Source organism: Homalodisca vitripennis, chromosome 3, assembly GCF_021130785.1.
Source record: "Homalodisca vitripennis isolate AUS2020 chromosome 3, UT_GWSS_2.1, whole genome shotgun sequence".
NCBI lineage: Eukaryota > Metazoa > Arthropoda > Insecta > Hemiptera > Cicadellidae > Homalodisca > Homalodisca vitripennis.
In genome coordinates, this window is record NC_060209.1 from 170875083 (window position 1) to 170894215 (window position 19133).

The 19133-nt window shown below is 40.3% G+C and overlaps 1 protein-coding gene across 1 annotated transcript in view; it reads right to left on the reverse strand.

Moving 5' to 3' along the window:
* LOC124357767 (pH-sensitive chloride channel 2-like) overlaps nt 1-19133 on the reverse strand; it is a 44317-nt gene that overhangs the window by 14469 nt on the left and 10715 nt on the right. Inside the window, exons 5-6 of the mRNA XM_046809805.1 lie at nt 12723-12884; nt 317-394 (exon numbers count right to left, since the gene is read on the reverse strand). Coding sequence (XP_046665761.1) covers nt 317-394; nt 12723-12884 — 240 coding nt within the window. The remainder of the gene's footprint in view (nt 1-316; nt 395-12722; nt 12885-19133) is intronic.

Consider the following 19133-nt stretch of genomic DNA (forward strand, 5'->3'; position numbering starts at 1 on the left):
ATGTTAGTTAATCATGATATGATACTGTAACATTAATTTTCTCTTTTGGTCTGAAATTGAAGAACAATAACTATGCCAAGTCTGATTTTTTGTCGTTACTGATTTCTGATATAAACAATACAATCTGAAACCTCTATACATAGAGTAAACCAAGCATTTTTTTATATCACCTTTGTCTACATTACATTTTTGTTTGCCTTCACCCAAAGAATAAATTGCCCAAATATTACAGTGCAGTTCTTATATACCCTGCACATTCAAAGTTATATAGGTAAAACACTAAAACAATTTGATAGATAAGGAAATAAAGTTTTACCGCAAGAATTATATCCGTCCCCAGCAGAGTCATTATGAGACTGATACCGATGAGACCAGCCGTCACAGTCTTCTGAAACTGAACAAGGAAATTAATAAGAAATTCACTGAATAAATACAATATTATTATTAAAACTATGCAGTAATATCACAATCTCTGTTTATAAAATACTAATGCCGATGAATTACCCGATCTAGGCCTACTCAGTTTACAAGGTAGACACTTTATCATACATATTACAAAACATAAATTCCACTGTGTAATGTGAAATTTGGAACCAATCTATATATATCTAATATATATACAACCGCATGTGTAACTGACTGACTGACTCACGTATACTAATTCTAACCTACTTCCAGATGAGTTAGAGACTTGAAATTTGGTACACAGATAGCTTTCCACGTGTAACCACCAGGAAAATCCCGAAAAGTGAGAATTTTTCATTTTCAACCCCTCAAAAAAATTCCCAAAAAATCGCGCATTCTTCACCCTGCAGGCATTTTTTGTAAGCCCGATAGCGGGCGAACCGTTGGAGCTAGCTCGGATCTGACGGAAAATTCATGGTCAGGAATGAAGTGAACTACAAAAAAGGTCTAATGACTTTTTGCTCTATCTTCCATGGTTAAGCGACAAAACGCTCGAACATTTGAAATTCCAGAGATTTTTTCGATAAAAATAATGTTTCAAGCCCGATAGCGGCCGAACCGTTGGTCGTAGCTCAAATCTGATTGACCCATCAAATTAGCAAATTGCGCGATCTACAGAAAAGGTCCAGTAATCTTTTGCCCTATCTCGATTGGTTTGGCCGAAAAACGTGATTATGTACAATTTTGTTGTAACTTTTACGCGAAACTTTTGTTTTTGGGGTCGATAGCGGCGAAACCATTGGTCGGAGGTCAAAATAAGACTAACGTTTTATTTAGGAAATAAGATGACCTACAAAAAAGGTCCAGTGACTTTTTACTATATTTCCCTTAGTTTGACCGCAAAACGCGATTAAGTGAAAATATTGGACATTTTCGCCTAAAAATTTACATTCCGGGCTTGATAGCGGCTAAACGGTTGGTCGTAACTCAAAACAAATTTTAAACGGGATATAGGAAATCACGTGATCTACAGAAAAGGTTCAGTGACTTCGGGAGTTGGCTGAGCGTTAGCTAAGCGTCAATAGTAGATAGGGACAGAGGAATATTTATTATGTTCACAGACACAATACCCTCTAAAAAAGGCCCAAGTGTGTCATTAACCCCCGGTAATATTAACCCCCCCCCCCGGGGATGTGTAACTGACCGACTGACTGACTCACTCACGTATACTAATTCTAACCTACTTCCAGATGAGTTAGAGACTTGAAATTTGGTACACAGATAGCTTTCCACGTGTAACCACCAGGAAAATCCCGAAAAGTGAGAATTTTTCATTTTCAACCCCTTAAAAAAATCAAAATGGCGGACGCATTTTCTCCCCGTGTAGACCTTTCGTAGGCGCTCGATTGTGACTTAACGAAGCATCCTATCGAAAAACGGAGCCCACTTACAGTATTCTCCTTGAAACTCTCTACAAGTTTGCAATTTAAACTTTTGCTCTATCTCTTAAAGTGTATATACAGGAGGCGCGAGAAGTTGAAAAACGTATTTTTTGAAAATTTTCAAAAATTTCTAATAAAAAAAAACAAATTTTTAGAAAATAAATAATAACACCATAAGATGCATCGTGAAATTCTACACCAATAAACAGTTTGAAGTGTCTCAATATGTTTACCCAATCCCGAGAAATAAATAATTTTGTGATATAGTAGATAGGGACATTGCGAGGTAGGGTGGGGGAGGGGGGGGTTAACGTAAAGATAGTCCTAGGTTAACTTTTTTGGTGTCGATAGATAGGGAAAAATAATTCAGAGGGGTTGGGGTCGGTCCAGGGGTGGAAAAAATTTCGTCATTTTTTCGATATCTCTTACCGTTTACGAGATATTTGCAAAAAACTGTCATTTTTTGCTATTTTTCCACCCATCTTCATTCGCGTTTCCAAAAGTCAACAGCAAAATTCAGTTGCTGCTTTCCGAAGTGATAGTTTTGTGTCGGGACAACATTAGGGATCCTAGTGAAGAGAATTGATGGCCTTAGCGACTTCTGTACGGTACGTAGGAGTTGATATCCCTAGATGTCTATGAAATCCAAACTTAACTTTACGTTCCTACTCAGTCTACATTGACTACTTGAATAGCTGTACTCTTAACTTGGCTGAATATTTTCGGTTTTTTACTAGGCTTTATTTTTTTGTTGTTTCCTTAATGGTTTCAGTAAAAAATATATGTATTTTACGTTTAAATAAAAGTTCACGTTCATCGTTCTTAACATCCAAGTGACTACTTCTATTCTACTTCTTTGCTTTCTTTTCTTTCTTATTACGCCATATTGTGACCAATTTTCTTACTTTTCTTTTGTGTTCTCGTTGTTTTTTATCTTATATCTTTTTATTATTTTTTTACTTAGTTAAAGCTTATAACTTCCTTTTTAACTTTTTAATATTTATTGAAATCAGCTAAATTGTAGATAGAGGCGGGCACTGTTGTTGACGTCCAAGTGACTATTTCTGCTTCTTCGCTGTACTATTAGGCAACATTTTGCCCTTTTTTCTGACTGTTCCTTGTGTTCTCGTTGTGTTTTTTGTGTTCTTAATTGAAGCTTATATTCCTTTTTAATTATTGTTTAATTTTTTTATTCCTTTTTATTTGACGTTTAAAATGAATGCATTCCTCGAGGGAATGGTAAGAGAGGTTGAGAGTGGGGACTATCTTAGTACTGACCATATGGATAGGTTCGGAAGCATACTGGATGAAAACACTGAGTATCATCCTGTAAGCTGTTTGGCCATTGATGCAATGGAAGGTGTTTCGGCTGTCGCTACACCTCACATACAAATTCTGTTCTCGGGGAAGATCGACGCCAGTTCTATCGGTCATTGGATTGTGGTCTTCCACGATGGCAGTAATTTGTATGTGTACGACAGTCTGAACAGTGCCCACCTCACTGCAGACCAAACTAAGCTGCTCTCCCTTCTGTTCCCGGACCTATCCATCGTTCCAGCATTTATTCCCGTCCAAAGGCAAGAAAACGGTTTTGACTGCGGCGTATTCGCCATTGCTAATGCTACTTCACTTGCCCTTGGCCGGGACCCAGCCAAACTGCGCTATGATATACCATCAATGCGCCCCCATTTGGCTGAAATGCTGCGCACGGGTAGACTGGATATGTTCCCTACGCTATCAGTGTCCTCTCCTCCTGAGCTAATAATCAAAGATCCTAATTCTACTTGTTTAAGCATTGTCGAATCTTTACCGCCATTAGAAATAAGTACCATGTCCGTCTGTGCTCCAGTTAAAAAGGGGCCGGGTAGACCTAAAAAAGTGAAACGTGGCCGCCCTAAAACTCTTTCAACCACTAAGGAGGAGCAGATAAAAAATTCAAAGAAAAAGTACTCCTCAAACAATCCTCAAGTCAACAGGGATGCTGTTCAACGTTACACTGAGCAGCACCCTCAGGTCCACCGAGATGCTGTCCAGCGTTACACTGAGCAACATCCTCAGGTCCATCGAGATGCTGTTCAGCGCTACACTGAGCAGCATCCTGAAGTTCACAGGGGTGCTGTTCAGCGTTATACAGAAAAACATCCTGACACAAATTTACAAAAAGTACAAATATTTCGAATAAAAAATCCTAAATTGACAGAATTAAGGCACATTTCCAACATACTAGCACGACGTGTAGTTGAACATGGCCCAATGGCGTATTGGAAAATAGATAATTTAGTCTATATTAATTCTTACAAACTAAAAAAAATAAGTTTATGGGACGAAAACATTTCAAAGTGTCCTCATTGTCATGCAAGGCTGTTCGATGAAGAGAAGGATAGGAAGAAATGGTGTTGCGGTGAGGGATCTTATAAAGTCCATAATTTACCTCCTCTGGACGCCAGTTTCTATTCTAACCGTCTGTTCATCGAACGAGCCCGTGCCTACAATGACTTGTTTGCCTTCTGCGCTCTCGAGGTGACTGGGGGGTACCGTCATCCTTCAGGCCTCGCCTTCTTTAAGATCGAAGGTAAGATGTACCACCAGGTTCACAGTCTGGACGCTCCAGGTCAAAAGTTTAGGACCAAGGGAGGTGATGTCCAGTTTGTGAACCGGTGCCGCCTGTACATAGATGATGGCGAGGAGCGCAAAAACATTGCCATGGGTAGATCATTGAACTCAGAAGTCATTGATGAAATTAATACATATCTTCTTTCCTGTAATCCTTTCATCAATGATTTCCGTAGATTGAGTGATGAGCCTTCAGTCAACGCTCATTTGGAATTTGAAGTGACCAGCAGATCTACCCATGGCCCTGTTCTTGGAGATAGGCAAACAGGCATTGAAGTGCACGCTGTATTGAGCAATGAAGACACCATAACTGATCCAAGAAAATTGACCATCTGGAAGAAGAGTGATAGGCGTCCGTCTTCCGTTGACCTCTTTAGCCCCTTAATGGAGCCTTTCCAATATCCGTTGCTCTATCCTCAAGGTAATTTAGGGTGGCATATTGGGCGCTTAGACAACCACGGGGGGAAACTTTCACAATACAATTACTCTAGATGTCTCCTCCTCTCCGATCCCCGTTTCTCGCATTTCGGCAGGCTGTCTCAAGCATGGCAGGTCGAGATGTTCGCGAGGTACGAGGAGGAGCGTCTAAGATTTATTCGTTTCTCCCAAACGCGTTCTGCTGCTCAAAATTCCTTGAGGATAGGACCACTGGACGAGCTCCTTGAAGCTCAACGGGGTAGGCAAGCTGGTGGGCAGGTTTTAGGCGACATCACCCGCGATGAAACAGTCTTGGGTGAGGGTGGGGTGCAGGCTGGAAAAGTTTACCTCCCAAGTTCGTTTACCGGTGGACCCAGATACATGAAGGTACATTACGAGAACGCAATGGGCCTTGTGTCTCGTCTGGGTTCACCTACGTTTTTCCTGACGTTCACCTTCAGTGCTACTTGGGAGGAAAACAAGAAGGCCTGCCCTCACAACAGCGGGCGCAGTGACCCCTCAACAGCCTGCAGAATCTTCCAGATTAAACTTGGCGAACTCCTCCGAGATCTGCGCAGCGGAGCAATGTTTAGCCGTCCGGTTTACATCGTCTATGTCATTGAAATGCAAATGAGGGGCCTTCCTCATGCCCACATTGTGTTTAAAATTGACGGCGATGGACCGGTACAGGCACGTGACATTGACTCCGTAATACGCGCAGACATCCCTTCGGAGGAGGAAGCCGCTGGAAGACTCAGGAAGTTGGTGCTGAAACACATGATTCATGGTCCATGTGGTACTGACCACCGCACCGACTTCCTGTGCTGGGACTCTGCAAAGGGGCACTGCAACAAGTTCTACCCCAAGCCTGCCTGCCAAACCACCCACGTGGACGAGAGGGGGTTCGTCCAATACAAACGAGACTACACAAACGAAGGCTTTATCACATCACGGAGGAGACAGATCAAAGTGCATGATGGCTGGGTCGTTCCGTACAATTCCGCATTACTGCTCAAATACGAGGCGCACATAAACTTGGAGCTTGCTTCTACTCGTCGCGTAATCAAGTACCTCTTTAAGTACCTCATGAAAGGCGGTTCTCTCCAGAACGTAACCGTCACTCCCCTGGGGAAACAAGAGGATGAGGTCGAGCATTACGTGACGAAGAGAATGGTGGGTGCCAGCGACGCATGCTGGCGTCTTCTCGACTTTCCTGTGTCAAAGCTCGAGCCCACCGTTGAGTGTCTTCCCGTGCATTTAGAGGGCAAACAAAGTGTTGTCTTTCGGCCGAGACAGCTCTCTGATGCAGTCACTCAAGCAAGCTCCAAGCTTATGGTCTACTTCAATCGCCCGCACCATGAAACTTTTGACAATGTCACGTACCAGACATTTTACGAGAAGTTCATGGTGCACACTAAGCGCCCACGTACTGCGGAATTGTACGAACACCCCGATGGCCATCACTTTGTAACGACTCGCCAGCGTGGTGAGAAGGTATGTAGGTTGATGTGGGTCTCTCCCAACCGAGGAGAACAATACTACCTTCGTATTCTACTTATGTCTACACCTTGCCGTGGTTACGTTGATCTTCTGGCTCGTGGCGGTCCTGGTTGCCGGACGTTTCAGGACGTAGCCCGCAATCTCGGCCTGGTGGAAGACGAAGAAGAATACAATCACGCGCTGCGCGAGGCATCTACGTTTATGACTGGACCTAGGCTCCGTTCCTTCTTCGTGATCCTCTGCAACATGGGAGCTCCCGCTGCTCTTCTGTGGGAGTCTTTCAAGAACCACCTTAGCGAGGATCACTTAGAAAGGAACCCTCTCGACCCTGAACTGGCGGTGAAACTTACCTTGATAGACATCGATCGGAGCCTCCGCCAGCAGGGATCGTGCTTGAAAGATCATGGACTCCCCTACGTCGAGGATGACACGACTGAGTTAGGTAGAGAGCTACTCAACTACGGCGAGAACCTCCAGCGAACCATCGTTGAGGACTGGGTGCCCAAACTCTCCCCAGACCAGCGCCGTGTGTTTGAGTACGTTCGCTCTCTGCTTCTCAACCCCCGTGACCGACGCACTTCTAGAATCATATTTCTGGACGGTCCCGGGGGTTATGGGAAGACCTCTCTGATTCGTGTCATCCTTGCGTATGTCCGTGGTTGTCGACAGGTTGCACTCGCCGTGGCTAGCTCAGGGATTGCTGCAAGGAACATGGATGGAGGAACAACAGCACATAGCATGTTCCGACTCCCTCTAGACCTAGGTCACGGCACAGGTGTGTGGAACATCACCAACGGGTCCCAGCGAGCAGAACTCATCAGAGCAGCACAGCTCATTGTGTTTGATGAGGCCCCGATGGCACACCGCTACATCTTCGAGATGATCGACAGATCCCTCCGGGATCTCATGAATAGTAGTGTGCCATTCGGGAATAAGATCTTCATCTGCTCCGGGGACTTCCGTCAGATTGCGCCCGTCGTTGAGAAGGCTCGCACACCAGCTGATGTCGCGTGCGTGTCACTTCGGGCGTCACATCTGTGGCGACTGTTCACACTATTTTCCCTGACGACACCCCAGAGAACTAGTGGTTCCATTGACTACTCCAACTTCCTCCTTGGAGTAGGCAATGGAACAATAAATCCTTTACTTTTTGGAGAAGGCCGCGAGAGAGAGTCTCTCATTCCCCTCACTGGGGTGAGATGCCTCACTTCTCTCGCGGACTTAATAACGGATGTGTTTCCTCCTGGTGTTCTGCGAGATCCTGATCTTTGTGCGAGACGGGCAATACTCTCAACTCTGAATGTGAACGTCAAGGAGATCAACGGTCGCATCCTAGACCTCATGGACGGGCGCATTCATGAGTTGAGAAGCGCGGACACCGTGGACAGAGAAGACGACGACGGGCTGGATGTGGACGTAAATCTCCTCAACCAGGCCACTGGCAAAGGAGTGCCAGATCACGTCCTGCGTCTCAAGGTCGGCTCCGTATGCTTAATCATGAGAAACTTAAATATCGGTGATGGACTCGTGAACGGCACCAAAGTCATTGTGACGGCGATCAGCAGCCGACTGATCACCGTCAGACTTATCGGCAACACGCAACCTATCGGAATTCCCCGGATTACGTTCAGGTTCGCGTTTGCCGAAGGATCGCCGCTCCGGGTTTGTCGCCGTCAGTTCCCCCTCATGTTGGCGTACTGCATGACTGGTCACAAGAGCCAAGGCCAGACAATTGAGTACGTCGGAGTCGACCTGAGAACGGACTGCTTCACTCATGGCCAGCTCTACGTCCTGTTGAGCAGAGTGAGACGTCCAGACGACATCGTCGTTCTTGTACCAGACGACAGAATAGTAGAAGGAGTCGCCTATGCAAAGAATATTGTATATGACGAGCTCCTTCTAAACACTGATTAAGTCTTCGGCAGTAGGCTAGGGGATCTGCCACTTAAAAAAAACTCCCCGTCGTGATTTGACCTAGCAGTAGGCAAAGGGAACTGCTTTACCAAAACTCCCTGATGATTTCATTAGCAGTAGGCAAAGGGGACTGCTTCACCAAAACTCCCTGATGATTTCATTAGCAGTAGGCAAAGGGAACTGCTTTACCAAAACTCCCTGATGATTTCATTAGCAGTAGGCAAAGGGAACTGCTTTACCAAAACTCCCTGATGATTTCATTAGCAGTAGGCAAAGGGAACTGCTTTACCAAAACTCCCTGATGACTTTATTAGCAGTAGGCAAGGGGATCTGCCAGAATAAAACTCCCCGTTTTGTGTAAATATGTAAATAGATATGGTCTCTAAGTTTGCCGGCCTCCCCGTGGCGAGACTGGATACGCCAACCTCAATATCTGAGCGTTGGTAAACCGACGGGCAAACAACTGATTTTCTGTTCTTTTCAAAATTCCAAACACATTTTATTCTATATTTTTAAACCACTATTCATATTCAACACACACAAAATCAACCATCTCTTTTGCTTAAAACGAATAATGACAAATTAATTAAACAGCAATATTCTTTTCATCCTAAAAAATAAACCCAATTCTTTTACCTCAAAGTCAATTCACCATTCATTAACATTGTCTAAGTCATCGTGTTTTCATGCCATCAACCATCTGACATATTTAATCAATACTTTAACAATTTAACAACCTGTTCTACCATTGCATTCAACCATAAGTTATGCCATAAACATAACTAACTATTGCACTTAAAACCAAAGCTGATTTAATAAGCTACTTGTTGTTATAAATGTGTACATATACATGGTCTCTGCGTTTTGTGCATCCCTGTGGCGAGACTGAATACGCTAACCTCAATGCCTGAGCGTAGGTTAACCGACAAACAGCCAACTTACTTTTACTCATTTCAAAATTCATACATATTTTTGTACTGAAATTCCAACCACCCATTTATTCCATCAAAAGCATTTTCTTCATTTAAAACCACCATCTCTATTACCTTCAAATGATCAAATGCAATAGTTTATAATATCCTTGATATCAAGCTCATAAATCAGCCTCTTCACCTTTTTTTCACTGAAATCCTATCTTTTTCTCCCTACCTGAATATTGAACAACTACTATCTACCCCAAATACAATTGAGTCTGATAAAATTACCCACTCTCAAAAAATTGCCTGATTTCAAAACTGTACTAATAGAAAATTAGCTAATACCTAAATTGATCTCGAACCCGAACTTAAAGTAACACCCCTAAGGGGGCCTGGGGGGCGGAGCCCCCCGGCGAGCGAAAGCGAGTATATATATATATATATATATATATATATATATATATATAGATTGGTTTATATATATAATTTATAAAGCATAGCCTATAGTTTTTGTTGTTGTTGTTGTTGATATATAAGTTGGCTTTGTTAAAGTTTATTAGTTTAAATTACTATTATTATTTATTTAATGCTTTTTTTAATACAAACACATGCCAAATATAACACATGAATCTTATCTATACAATAATAAACCGTTTGCTAGGGTTTTCCATTGGTATGAAAGCCTAGACTAAAGAGGGGAGGAGCTGCAGGTTGTTGTGGTGGCCGCGTACTGTACTGCAGTAAGAGAGTTTAGGGAATGGAAATTCGTTAGATACGGCTAAAAAATATGCAATATGAAATAACTTACATTTTGGAAGGAGTAGGAAAATGAATTATTATCAATATATAAATGCGTCAAAACACAATGAAATAACACATACACAATAACACAAAACACAATTAGGTTAGCACAGGGATAACACAAACACATATCGCAGACTGAATAGGCAAACAGACACATTGACATATATTTTGAATGCTGTAAATGCTACACATGGGTGAAATAAATTAACACAGTTATTTATTTATTGATAATCATCTAAAATGAACTTTAATAATTAGAGCAAAATTCATCCTAGATTTTGCACGTGCATTGCAGTTGCAGAAATAAACACTGGTAGTGGCGGAACAAGGAACAAGGAACGCCTGATGGGAGGGGGTATTTATTCTTGTCTCATACCGATTGGAATTGGGTAAGGACATCGACTGCTTCTGAATATAAATCATACAATCCAATCACACTATATGACCAGTGCAAATTTGTTAGTTAGGAACATGAACTTAATTTTAAGAGTTAAGAGACCGGTTTTATCAGTGGTAATAATTTGAAATGTAAAGATAAAATAAAACAAACCTGTATGCTGTTACACGTGCTTGTAAACTTTAACAAAGTAATGAATGCCAATTTTGATACGTAATTTAATAAATACATTGTATGGTTTAGTTAAGATAGTTTAATTTGGACCCCGCTGATAAGTGTTGTACTTAGCGGGGCCATTGAAATGTAAGCTTTTGGAAATAAACCAATTCAATTCAATTCAATTCAATATATATATATAAATGCGAATGTTTGTTTGTATGTTCCGTTATAACTCTGGAACCAATGCACGAAACATCGTGAAATTTTGTACAGTGATTCTACACGTTCCTGGAAGTAATATAGGCATACATACTAGAGTAAATTTGGTCCAATTTAAATAGTTTATTTAATTAAATTTTTAATTTTATAAATCGTTGTTGATGTTAGAGTGTTTTATATTGGATCCTACAGACTGCGCTACGACACTTAATACAAAGCGAACTGATACTTAACAGGTGTTAATACTTTCAGCTGAAGTACATCAAAGAGGCAGAAACATTTGTTTACATTTAAAATTTAGAAAAATTTGTATTGTAAAGTGCTTGATCAGTAGTGTAATGCAGGTTGCATAGAAGACGTCATTGCCTAATTTTAAATTCAGATTGCACCAATGATCAATAAACTATCTAATGCAATGAAAATACTATTAAACGCTATTATGAAAACAACCTCATTGTAAAAATCCGTGAATGTTTGCACATAAGGTAATCGAATTTGGTTACATGGAAGGTAAATGAAAAGAGCCGAAAGAAGACACTTTATGATCGAAATTGGGTTTCTTTGATACATTTTCTTGAAGGCACACTCCTAAATAATACTGGAAATATCTTAGACAGAAAATTAATTTTAACATACCGAATTTGATTCTTTATAACCTAATTAGTTTACCGAGATTCATCCATATACATTAATTGTTCTGAATAACTTATCAACACCTAGCAAAAACCACGAAAGATAGAGGCAGGAATATGGTACATACCTTCATAATGCGCCCAAGAGGCTCACGATGGAACGACTATCAATTATCTCAGCAATGTTTAGAATGTGATAGAAAAAGAATAAGTGAATATAGTGTACTGTTTTCAACGGGAAATTGCGTGCGAAGCCGCGGGAAACAGCTAGTAAAGCTATAAAATAAGTTTTCAATTCTTAAATAAATACAAAATTTCAAAAGTGATATAATCATGTTTTTAAAACAGAAGCAGTAAAAATATGACATGTTTTAAATAAATTTTTTGGACGAAAATAAGTTAGTGGATTTAAACTGTTTTCTCATTACATGGATAAGCTTTTTGTTATGACAAGAACACGTGCAATTGAGGGCAAAATATTATATTTCTTTATCTATATAATGTATTGTTGCTCATGTGCAACCATACTCAAGTAAGTATAAATATTTATATTTACAAAGCACCCATACAATTAAATCCTTACTACTCTAATTAGAGGCACCCTTTCGAAGCCGGATTTGTGGGGTTTTAATAGTTTTAAACAGAGCTTTTTACATTAAAACTTAATGATTTGACTCTTCGTTGGGACGTCTTCTGACCGTACTAAATTCGTGGTAAGGCCGTGAAAATCTTACAACTAACGGATAACAAAGTGGAAAGTGTATCAACTAAGTTTCATAGTTTAGAAGCTATAACAAAGTTTCTATACTGTTGTTACACTTAGTATATTTTCTTGAAATAAGTTTTAAATCCACATATTTATAAGTGGGTCGTAACGGTCTTAAAGGTTTTAGGTACGTTGGTATGATAAAAAACAAATCAAACAAATAATTCTAAAAACATTTACAATTTTAAGAGACTTTGACAGTACTGCAATAAAACTCTTTCAGTCTCATTTTACCAATATTTTGAACGTTCATACCTGTAATACAAAACCAACATTACATATTTTATATTTTTATTACATTTTACTTAGCTTGTTGGATTTAAATAAGTACACTACTTGTTAGAACTTTTTATTTTTGCATTTAATAAATAGATACTTTTATCTAAAAAATAAAATATCTACCTTATTTTTATCTTATTTGTGTGTACAAACACACATACACACACGCGCGCGCGCACGCACACACACTACTTTATTTTAAATGTTTTTCCCTAGAAGTCTAGGACTCAAAACTATTATGGTATACAGTTATTATACTTGTGGAAAGAAGAAAGCTGTCTCTCTTCCCCTTTATGTCCATAGAGGTAATGGTGTCCAGTTTAATAAGGTCAAACTCTGTCAGACTGGATACATCAGGAGTCATGAGAACCGGTTTGCTGCCCTCCCATTGTAGTACAACATAGCTCAGGTTGTACCTCCCTGTGTAAGAAACACACAGTTTTGTATTATCAGACTGGAGACATCAGGAGTCATGAGAACCGGCTTGCTGCCCTCCCACTGTAGTACAACATAGCTCAGGTTGTACCTCCCTGTGTAAGAAACACATCAGTTTTGTATTATCAGACTGGAGACATCAGGAGTCATGAGAACCGGCTTGCTGCCCTCCCACTGTAGTACAACATAGCTCAGGTTGTACCTCCCTGTGTAAGAAACACATCAGTTTTGTATTATCAGACTGGAGACATCAGGAGTCATGAGAACCGGCTTGCTGCCCTCCCACTGTAGTACAACATAGCTCAGGTTGTACCTCCCTGTGTAAGAAACACATCAGCTTTGTATTATCAGACTGGAGACATCAGGAGTCATGAAAACCGGCTTGCTGCCCTCCCACTGTAGTACAACATAGCTCAGATTGTACCTCCCTGTGTAAGAAACACATCAGTTTTGTATTATCAGACTGGAGACATCAGGAGTCATGAGAACCGGCTTGCTGCCCTCCCACTGTAGTACAACATAGCTCAGGTTGTACCTCCCTGTGTAAGAAACACACAGTTTTTGTATTATCAGACTGGAGACATCAGGAGTCATGAGAACCGGCTTGCTGCCCTCCCACTGTAGTACAACATAGCTCAGGTTGTACCTCCCTGTGTAAGAAACACACAGTTTTGTATTATCAGACTGGAGACATCAGGAGTCATGAGAACCGGCTTGCTGCCCTCCCACTGTAGTACAACATAGCTCAGGTTGTACCTCCCTGTGTAAGAAACACATCAGTTTTGTATTATCAGACTGGAGACATCAGGAGTCATGAGAACCGGCTTGCTGCCCTCCCACTGTAGTACAACATAGCTCAGGTTGTACCTCCCTGTGTAAGAAACACACAGTTTTGTATTATCAGACTGGAGACATCAGGAGTCATGAGAACCGGCTTGCTGCCCTCCCACTGTAGTACAACATAGCTCAGGTTGTACCTCCCTGTGTAAGAAACACAACAATTTTGTATTATCAGACTGGAGACATCAGGAGTCATGAGAACCGGCTTGCTGCCCTCCCACTGTAGTACAACATAGCTCAGGTTGTACCTCCCTGTGTAAGAAACACATCAGTTTTGTATTATCAGACTGGAGACATCAGGAGTCATGAGAACCGGTTTGCTGCCCTCCCATTGTAGTACAACATAGCTCAGGTTGTACCTCCCTGTGTAAGAAACACACAGTTTTGTATTATCAGACTGGAGACATCAGGAGTCATGAGAACCGGCTTGCTGCCCTCCCACTGTAGTACAACATAGCTCAGGTTGTACCTCCCTGTGTAAGAAACACATCAGTTTTGTATTATCAGACTGGAGACATCAGGAGTCATGAGAACCGGTTTGCTGCCCTCCCATTGTAGTACAACATAGCTCAGATTGTACCTCCCTGTGTAAGAAACACACAGTTTTGTATTATCAGACTGGAGACATCAGGAGTCATGAGAACCGGCTTGCTGCCCTCCCACTGTAGTACAACATAGCTCAGGTTGTACCTCCCTGTGTAAGAAACACATCAGTTTTGTATTATCAGACTGGAGACATCAGGAGTCATGAGAACCGGTTTGCTGCCCTCCCATTGTAGTACAACATAGCTCAGGTTGTACCTCCCTGTGTAAGAAACACAACAATTTTGTATTATCAGACTGGAGACATCAGGAGTCATGAGAACCGGCTTGCTGCCCTCCCACTGTAGTACAACATAGCTCAGGTTGTACCTCCCTGTGTAAGAAACACATCAGTTTTGTATTATCAGACTGGAGACATCAGGAGTCATGAGAACCGGTTTGCTGCCCTCCCATTGTAGTACAACATAGCTCAGGTTGTACCTCCCTGTGTAAGAAACACACAGTTTTGTATTATCAGACTGGAGACATCAGGAGTCATGAGAACCGGCTTGCTGCCCTCCCACTGTAGTACAACATAGCTCAGGTTGTACCTCCCTGTGTAAGAAACACATCAGTTTTGTATTATCAGACTGGAGACATCAGGAGTCATGAGAACCGGTTTGCTGCCCTCCCATTGTAGTACAACATAGCTCAGGTTGTACCTCCCTGTGTAAGAAACACACAGTTTTGTATTATCAGACTGGAGACATCAGGAGTCATGAGAACCGGCTTGCTGCCCTCCCACTGTAGTACAACATAGCTCAGGTTGTACCACGGTAGGTAGAATAGACACGGTAGGGGTCGCGAGGAGGATGCGCAGTAGCATGTGACGTCAACGGGGGCCCAGCGCCGACTTCACCGCTACCTGGTTACGTGGAACTACAAGCTACTGTCTGTTTCCGGCTGTCATTCGGCTGTATGTTTCCCGCGTTTTTTGTCATTGTGTCTGACAGTAGGCTGAGTGAAGTGTCTATAGTGCGTTTGATGTTGATATATTTAAGTTTTAAGTTATTTACAGTCTTAATTTTTGTTAAAAGTACCGTATGTGACTATGTGTTGGCCTAGTGAAAATGTAATAATAATAATGCCGTGTTGTTGTGCAGTAGCTGGTTGTTCAAACCATTCAAGACATTCTAAAGAAACGGAATATCTTTTCATCGTTTCCCTACGGATATTGATTTAAGAAAACAATGGGTAAATGCATGCAAAAAGGGCCGATGAATTTAACGTCGATAACGCCAAAGTAATGCTCAGCCCATTTTGGGGAACATGATTTCGAGCGAGACTTAAAATCTGAGTTATTAAATACGAAAAGTAGAAGGATTTTAAAGAACACAGCAGTTCCTTTCTTTGGTCTGTCAAATTTTTAAATGAACGTGCAATCTCACGATTAAAACGAGTTGAAAGTAGGGAAACAAAAAAAACAAATTAGTAACATTTTTTGTGAGATCGCCAACATAGATGAACCGTCTGATGCGATTCCAGAATCAACCAATGATGAAAAACCTTATAGTAAACGACAAAAGTGAATCAGAATATAATTTATTGTTGAATAAGCAATTAGCCGAAGCAATTGCAAAAATTTCCGTGTTGGAAAATAAACTTAAGTCATATGAATCTCTTTTTACAAAATCACAACAAACAGTATATTTTGCAAGGTCAGTGTAGGAGTTGGAGCCAAGAGGATGTCTCAAAGGCAATTACATTAAGATGTATTTCAAAAAAGGCATTTTCATTCGTTAGAGATGTGTTAAAGCACCCCCACTGCCAGTGAGACTACTATTAAACGTCGGCTAAAGTCACTTTTTCTATAAAACCAGGTTTCATTGATATGAGTTTAAAAGTTATGGAAACTCAAGTTAACGTGTTTAGTTGATTTTGAAAAGAACGTGGTTTTATGTTACGATGAAATGAAGGTCAACTCTGACTTATGTTATGATAATGTGGAAGATCGAATTTTGGGTCCATATTCCATGGTACAAGTGATTGTGGTCAGAAGCATAGTAGGTAAGTGGAAGCAACCCGTTTTTTATGATTTTGACCGACCTGTAGATAAGGCACTTTTGTTTGAAACCATTGCAAAGGTGGAAGCTACAGGTTTTCGAGTAAGGGCCTTTGTAAGTGACATGGGACCATCTAACCAAAAGCTTATGAAAAACCTTGGGTATTATACCTGGCAAAGTAACTAGTTTAAAAAAATCCAATTGACGCCACTCGTCAAATTTGGGCGTTTTTTGATGTTCCACATTTGCTTAAAACTTTGTAGGAACCATTTATTGGATCATGGTTATCAATTGAAATCTGGCGAAGTAGTTTCAAAAGAAATTTTTTCTAAACTCGTTGAACTACAACATGAAAAGGATTTGAAGTTTGCTTACAAAATTTCCACCTCTCATATACTTTTGTCAGGTACCGAGAGGCAAAATGTAAGAAAAAGCCGCAGAGCTACTCTCTGGGACAGTTGCTACAGCAATTGAATTTAACTTTCCCGGAAATGAATCCATTGTGAAGTTTATTAGGATCATTAACAATGGCTTTGATGTTCTTAATTCGCGAATGCCTAATCACCCATGCAACAAACTAAAGGTAGCCTATGGGCTACATTTTAGCAGAGCAAAATCACGCTCTCATGAGCTCTTTGATTTGTTCAGTTCTATGCGTGTCTTGGGAAAGTCCCAACTTGTTACCATTTCAAATGGCTTTCTTATTTCTATATTGAGTATTCAGGGACTGTACAATGATTTGAGAGCTGAAGGCTTTACCTACATCATGGCAGCCAGGTGCAATCAGGACATCCCTTGAATCGTATTTTTCCCTGATTCGTGGGCTTGAGACGATTTTATGACCACCCTCTACCGATAGCTGTTGGACAACGAATAAAAGCTTTACTTTTAGGCCACTTTGCAAGTTCTATTGTAGCTACTGGAAACTGTCAAAAGTGAAGAGACATCCACCCTCAGCGTTGATTTATTGAACAGTTTCGATTGTGCTGCTGAAAAAGGCTCTGAGGAAAAAGTTGAACAAAGTGAAACTAGTAGTTTTATAGAAGTTGACCCACAAGAAGAAGATGAGTTGATAGGAGTTATTGAGCCAGAAATAGCAGGAGATATCGGAAAACGTAGCTACTAATGAATATGATGTTTTGACTAAAGAAAAGACGGATTTGATTCAAATGCTGGCTGGATATATAGCCTATAGGGTAAAAGAAGAAAAAAACTGGAATCAAATTTTATTTATGGTCATCCAACGAAAGATTTCCCATCACAAAACGATTGGCTCTCTGCTATATCACGTGGAGCTCTGATGAGGACCGACCAGAGAATGGAATGGACTGTGAAAAATATGGAAATCGACTTTAACAATTTTCATGGTGTAAATAGCCTTAATAAAGACTGCAATGTAATGAAAACTCTGACTAGTGTTTTTGAAAACCAAATATTGCAATATAGATGAGTATGCAATTCTTTGCTTTTGTGCGAACACGCACATTCTTCAGGATAAAAGCAATGAACAAGAAGAAAAGTGACAAGAGGAAACATTATGGAAAACAAAAAAACAAATTGTGGAAGAAAAAGAGTCAAAAAAGCTAGCTAAACTTCAATAATTTCAACCGAGTAAGTAATGCATAATAACTCTGCTAATGCATTTATTTTGTCTATTTGTGTTTTAAACCTAACGTTTCCTTTAACGTATTTTTTAAAATTGTATAAAAAATCTATATTTGTGGGTAATATTGATACATTTATGCCAAGTCTCATTGCTTCACAAGAAATGGTAAAAACAATAAAACCATTCCGGGACTTTTCAAGCACACTGTTTGACACGACAAACTATATGTTTAATTATAATATTATTATTGTAAGCATTTAGGATGGGTAATATTTTAAATTTCAATTCACTAACAATAATATATTTCATGTGTAAAATATTATTCGGATCACCATATCAATGCAGCTATGTAGGCCCAAGTGTAGACCCTAGTGTAATTTATTGTACTATTCACAATGTGTATTGATAATATTATATTTCGTTAAATTTAAAGCTTTTATTTAACAATTAATAGCAGACAAAACATCATTTCAGTTATAAAATACGACTTGCGGGAAATTTGTATTGGAGAGTATGGCAAGAACGCAATAAAACAATGCTGGGAAGAGCACTAGTAACGTTGTTATGAGCTGGGCACCGCAGCGAGTGGGCCCCGTTGACGTCGTCAGTGGTGGGGGAACATGCGCGTGGCCCATACCGTTTCTATTCTACCTACCGTGGGTTGTACCTCCCTGTGTAAGAAACACATCAGTTTTGTATTATCAGACTGAAGACAACAATGCTTTTAATATTGAATTAACGAAAGTACAAAATTTATTATAGATATTTTTTAATTTTAAAAATTGTATACTATTATAGGGAAGCTGAATGAATATAGTTATAACACAGTCAATGTTACGTTGAGTTTCACTATATATTGTGATACTGTATTCGCAAAATAGCAATCAGCTGTTTACTACATAATAATAGAAATCCAAGGGTGACATATTTCATGCCGTTCCAAATCCAACTAAGAATTAACTAACGCAATAAAAAGCTTTGAACGTCATATAAAATCTTTATTGTCGCTTGTGACTATTGTAAAGTTCTGATTGTAGGAGTGGGGGTGGTCTCAGAACCCATTCGTAACTATCTTGACATTAGCAGTTACTTATTCCTAAAAATACGCTGCAGATTCTGTTTCCTTAAGATCCATGATAGTATCAATACGTTACGTTATATGTTACCATATAGTTATTTACATACATTGCCAGTGTAAACTAT